The sequence below is a fragment of the Malaclemys terrapin genome, chromosome 1 (assembly GCF_027887155.1).
Source record: "Malaclemys terrapin pileata isolate rMalTer1 chromosome 1, rMalTer1.hap1, whole genome shotgun sequence".
Lineage (NCBI taxonomy): Eukaryota > Metazoa > Chordata > Testudines > Emydidae > Malaclemys > Malaclemys terrapin.
Genome location: NC_071505.1, coordinates 349,381,287 through 349,387,470, shown reverse-complemented (window position 1 = coordinate 349,387,470; position 6,184 = coordinate 349,381,287). Strand labels below are relative to the sequence as shown.

Sequence of the window (6,184 nt, the reverse complement as noted above, 5' to 3'; positions counted from 1 at the left end):
TGCCACCTATGACTTGCATTAAAACTCACCAAGATTACAGATTCCCTGGCCTTGGACTGTTATTGCTGCCACCACCCAAAATGCAAAAACCTCCTTGAGAATCTAGGAAGTCGCATTTGGGAATTCCTTCCTGTGAGATACCCTAAAGCTCTTTTAATGCCCCACCGCCATCTCCGGAGAGATCTTGAAAAAAAAAGTGCTGTTGATACCAACTGAGAAGTATGGAACTTTATTTCCTCTCAGTCATTTATCTGAGCAGTCTTAGACACGTGCACACAGAACCTCCACGTTCTAGGACACAGGGATCAGATCATGTTCTTAAAAGTGTGATTTTTATTAAACAAAGAGAAAACAGATCTGGCAAAACATTGCTTGGTTGCTAGGTGTTATAGCGCAATTAAAAAAAAATTAAAAACACAGAGTGTTGCTTCCCTGGGATTCAGCTTGTAAATTTACAGTACAAGGGGGAAGTTACAAGTGCTCAGCACAGAGAATCCAACAAACTCAAAATAAAGAAATAACCTGATCGCGTCTGACTAAACATTCCCTCTTCTACTCACATATCTGTAGTTCAAGGTTTAGTCCTTTCCTAGGCATGGATGTCGCTGGATTCTCCATGCCTGGCCATTCATCTCCTTCCAGCAGCCATCCCTCCCAAACACAACAGGAACAACAGGAAAAAAACGGGCTGCTGCTGCCAATTGAAAATCAAAGCTTTGTTTTCATTGGCTCTCCTGGCCTCCTGCCAACTCACTGCCTGCTTCCCTAAGCATTCCTGGGAGTCTGGGACTCTGTGATTTTAACCTTTACAGGCAAGTCAACTAATACTTAGGTCTAAAGAGTGAACAACTACTGAGAAAGATTCCAGCTAAGTGAATGGCTGGAACATCCAGAAAATGGTGTTCCCAGCCCCCCATTCACCACAGTCCCAAAGAGTAGATTCCCAGTCCCAGGCAGTTAGTGCCCAGAGGGCTCTGCCCACCTCTCTGGGATTTCAAATATCCCAGATAATCCCTTGAGGAGAAGCTTCTGGCTGCAGAGATTCCCATATTGACACTGCCAAACTTGATACAAAAAGTCTCGAAAGATTTGAGGCCACAGAGCAGACCGACGCCATGGAGCAGACTGATGTGTGACAAAGCCTGGAAATGTTGCTACTAACAGTCTTCACAGCAGGTACTAACATCCACTGTCTGCTGTTTGTACTTGGGTGGCTTAGGTAAGCCCCCAGGTAGCTCAATTTGGGTGTGTGGCGCCATCTGCTGTTGTGTTGGGTGATAACAGGGTCTGGAAAGGCTGAATCACCAGCAAACAAGTTTGGAACAGGTGGGGTGATTAGAGGGATACAGCAGTTTCCACAGCTCCCAGACTGCACCCCAGGGGTGACAACCCATCACACTCATACCCTTCGGAGCCCAAATTAAATCCCCAGGCACCTGTGATGCAAGCATGGGGCAGGGACTGTATCCAGAACAAAAGATGCAGATATAGCAGTTGTTTGATTCCTTTACCCCTGTGTTCTCCCCCGAGCAGGGCATCACAACGTAAAACAGCACAGTGAGAGGAGAAGTCCCATTGTACTAATTCTGACACAGGGTAGCACAGCCACTTTTCTGCATCAATTTCTGAAAGATCAACACAATATTGAAATTTGATGATTACCCTATGCAGAGAGTATCAGAGGGGTAGCCGTGTTAGTCTGAATCTGTAAAAAGCAACAGAGGGTCCTGTGGCACCTTTAAGACTAACAGAAGTATTGGGAGCATAAGCTTTCGTGGGTAAGAACCTCACTTCTTCAGATGCAAGTGACTTGCATCTGAAGAAGTGAGGTTCTTACCGATGAAAATTTATGCTCCCAATACTTCTGTTAGTCTCAAAGGTGCCACAGGACCCTCTGTTGCCCTATGCAGAGAGGAGATGAAATATTAGAACAGTTTGAGCCTCCATATATATAGCCATTTTAAACCTCACAAAGGGATATTGACAACTCCCTTTGATGCCAGTATCCTGGGAGAAGAAAGCCTTTTCCACACCCTATGGCTGGCATTAATTAAGAATCACTTCATTTGCCCTTCACAGAGGCTAATTCTCTGTATATTACAACTGCATGGGCAGTACGCAGCAGTACGCTGCTACGATCAATTGAAAATGGTTTTTGGTTCTGTGTCTTATGGCAGTATAGCCACACACAGTGCAGATGGCAGTACATTACACACAGGAAAAATAAAAACCATTGTCAATTGCTAGGCTGAACAACAGTGTGCAAGTCTCAGTTTGCCCTGACAATCTTCAGCCCCTGATATCGGCAAATCATTTCTTCACTCCCAGGGGAGAATCTCAAGCTGAAGTTCTCCAGCGTCTATTTCATGCTCATCCCACTGCTCACGGAGCCAAGGGAGTTTTCCAGGAATTCTGGCCAACCTGAGAGTCTGCAGGGACTGTACAGGGGAATCATAAAGATCACTGCCCAACACGTCGAATAGATTTCTTCTTTCGGCTGAGCGAGATTATGGTGAGTTGCCTGTTTCTGCACTAAAGTTAGTGCTGAGGGCTCAGGAAGGGTTCCAGGGTACAAGTCAAGAACCATCTGGGCAGGAATTCAGCAGCACGGTGATGTGAACTGTTTAGTATTGTTAGAAACACCAAAGGATTTACCTGATAACATTGAAACTACAAATATACTGGGAATAGTTTAGACAAATAATTGTTTTTAAGAAAATTCCTTGTCTCTTACTTTGTCCCTCTATCTGTCTCAGTAATTTCCTTTTTTGGCCGGTGTGATTTTTCTCTGGTTCATTAATTTTCTCCAATTCAGCGACTTATTAGGAAGTGCAGCCAAAGCCTCTGCGTGGGTATCTGTGTTACCAGAGGGTTCACAACAAGAATGGGTCACACACTGGCCAGATTCTGCTTTCGCATTCGACCATCACTGGGTCACTCCAGATTGACGCTGGCCTCCCCGAGAGCCAAATCAGGGCCCACGTGTTTTGGAATCCCCATCTTTCAGGCCTGGTCTCAGAACACCACATAAACTGGGGGTTTCCTTCACAATCTTTCAGCGCTCTCACAGAAGTGCTCTCTCTGTAGCAGGACCCAAACAAGTGATTTTTGCAGCTTGTAGCCAAAAGTTAAAAACTCAGGGTGAATCTCGTCCCATTGAGATCTAATGGGCTGCAATACGTTAAAGCTTTGTTTCGCTTTGAGGAGGAGTTACTCACGCTGGCTCCTTTTAGTCTCCACGTCCTCTGTCCCTCCCACCGGGTCTTTCCTTCTCTCCTTCCCTGCATAGGTTGACTGCTGCTCGGGTTCCCTTCACCCCCGGAAAGGCAGTTCAGGCTGATATCCCCTTTTCCCCGGTGCAGGCAGACACTGAGTTTAACCTCATCTGAGGAGGTATTTCTGTGAGCTGTTGCTGTGGGGTCTGGCACCTGAGTGAGGGGTATCGCTGTGTGGCAGGGATGGAAGTTGCACAGGGTGGGGACCTGCCCTGTCAAGTCCCAGAACTGCAGCCTGGGTGTCACCACCTGGACATTCTATAACAGATTTAAAAGTGGCCAAACTTGAACAAAAAAACTTCAGAACCAGACTTCAAAGAGAAACGGCAGAACTAAAATTCATTTGCAAATTTTACGCCATTAATTTGGGCTTCAATAGGGACTTGGAGTGGCTGGCTCATTACAGAAGCAACTTTTCCTCTCCTGGAATTGACACCTCCTCATCTATTATTGGGAGTGGACTACATCCACCCTGATCGAATTGGCCTTGTCAACACTGGTTTTCCACTTGTGAGGTAGCTCCCTTCTCTTCATGTGTCAGTATAACAATGCCTGCTTCTGTAATTCTCACTCCATGCATCTGAAGAAGTGGGTTTTCTACCCACAAAAGCTTATGCCTGTATAAATCTGTTAGTCTTTAAGATGTCACTGGACTCCTTGTTGCTTTTGTGGATACCGACTAACACGGCTACCCCCGGAGGTTTGTCAAATATAACTATTTGTTATAATTGTTATAAAGTGTGTAATCCCCTTGCTGTGCTTCTCTCCCTTCACAGGAACCTTGATAGTTTCTGACCCTGATCATCTCATCGACCACCTAATGGCAGCTTTCAACCTCACCCCCTCTGACCCTTCAACATTCATCTTAATGGGCATCCCTGGGCTAGAAGCTGCTCACATCTGGATTTCCATCCCTTTCTCTATGTTCTTTGTAATTGGCCTGTTGGGAAATTTCATGCTTCTTTTTGTTGTAAGCAAAGAACAGACCCTGCACAAGCCGATGTACCTGCTACTCTGCATGCTGGCACTCACAGATATCGCCACATCTACCTCTGTCGTGCCGAAGGCACTGTGTATATTTTGGTTCAATTTGAAAGGCATTACTCTGGGTGGCTGCCTCACCCAGATGTTCTTCCTTCATGCGGTTTCTATTATGCAATCAGCCGTCCTTGTGACAATGGCCTTCGATCGCTATGTTGCCATATGTAACCCTCTGAGATATGCCACCATCCTCACCAATGCACGAGTAGCTAAGCTAGGGCTAGTGGGTTTGATTAGAGCTGTTCTCTTCATTCTGCCCCTGCCTCTGCACCTGAGCAGGCATACGTTCTGTGCCAACCACATTATCCCCCATACGTACTGCGAGCACATGGCTGTGGTGAAGATGTCATGTGGGGACATCACAGTCAACAAGATGTATGGCTTGGTGATAGCATTTGTAGTTTTAGGGTTAGACCTAATGCTCATTGCCCTGTCCTATGGTCTGATCCTCAGGGCCGTCCTCAGAATCTCCTCCAAGAAAGCCCACGAGAAAGCCCTCAACACCTGCACAGCCCACATCTGTGTGATGTTGATGTCTTATCCTCCCTTCTTCTTTTCCACTCTGACACATAGGTTCGGTCAGGGCATCACTCCCCACATTCATATTATCTTGGCCAACCTCTATTTCCTCCTCCCCAACATGCTCAACCCTATCATTTACGGGGTCAAAAACAAAGAACTTCGTGAGAAAGTGGTCAAATGCACTTCCAGAATGTGTTCTCTCTGGGGCCACTGATATTAAACCTTCCTGACTAGATTGGGAAATGATATCTCCTTGTTAATCACGGGTGCTCTCTCCTAGTTTGGCTTAATTCACCATTGTGGAAGTTCACTGTACGAGAAATTCCACATACCTAATATCTTATCACTCCATCACCAAGCTCTGCTCTCTCCATAGATGAGTTCCCTCTCTCTGACCATCACCTGACCTCTTTCAGTATCCCCATCTGCCCCCAACCCGCACACACCCTGTCCCTGGGCCTTTCCATGACTTCCAGACCACCAAAAGATATTGCAGCTTTCTGGTGCAAGGTGGCTTGTATTAATCCCTGTGTGAACAGGTTTCTTGATCAGTTTGACAAACTAAAGCTGCGCTTTTACATAGCCAAAGACAAAGAAAGAAACAACAATTCTGAACTTCTTTTTCATAGGTGCAGTGATCCAGTGAGTAAAATTTACCTTCTAGAGCTTATTGGTGAGAGTTGTGAAACCATGTATTTTTGAGAACGGGACTGCTATATTAAACTACAACCAAAACCATTGAGTCACTTTCTAGTTGGAGCTCTCAAAACAGACACTAACAGTTCACATTGTCGAAGATGTTAAAATAGGTGTCGAGATTTCATGTTGGAGTTTTGAAACAGATGAAGCAGAGATAGCCACCAAATGTCAAAGTGATTGGATCGCTTGCAGTATTAAGTCCTTTTACTGCACTCAGCTCGGCACAACCTACATTGGCTGATATCTCATTTTGCCATTGGTTTGTGGAGACTTTGGACAGTTGGAGCAGCAATGGAGAGGTTTGCCTATGGTTCACTGGCCTCAGGCTCAGGAAAACCAAGTTGAGCAGTTTGAAGTTCTCTAACACACGGGTTCTGCTGAGAACAAAATCTTTAGAGAACTTGGCTTGTTTGCTCTTTCATTCCTGTTGCTACCTTCTAGCAATGCTGCAATTGAATGATTTTCTCAGATGAACTTGATAAAAACAAAATCATGCAAGAAGATGCAAGAGGAACTTTTAGAAAACATTCTTATTATGACACAAAATCTGTTGTGAACAGTTTGCATCAAAGAAAGAAATGATTGCAGTGATCACTGCTGATGTATAAGCAGCAGGAGGAGCATTCGACTCCCAATGAAGATAGCAA

At 45.2% G+C, this 6,184-nt stretch overlaps 1 protein-coding gene across 1 annotated transcript; it reads left to right on the top strand.

Annotated features, from left to right (window-relative positions):
- Positions 1 to 4,095: 4,095 nt before the first annotated feature.
- LOC128832758 (olfactory receptor 52P1-like) lies at positions 4,096 to 5,052 on the top strand. Its single transcript, XM_054020353.1, has one exon. It carries the CDS (start codon positions 4,096 to 4,098, stop codon positions 5,050 to 5,052), a length of 957 nt encoding a protein of 318 aa, XP_053876328.1.
- The last annotated feature ends 1,132 nt before the right edge of the window (positions 5,053 to 6,184 follow it).

Coding starts and splice junctions, on each gene's coding strand:
- LOC128832758 (XM_054020353.1), top strand. CDS start 4,096: ATGGCAGCTTTCAACCTCACCCCCTCTGACCCTTCAACATTCATCTTA.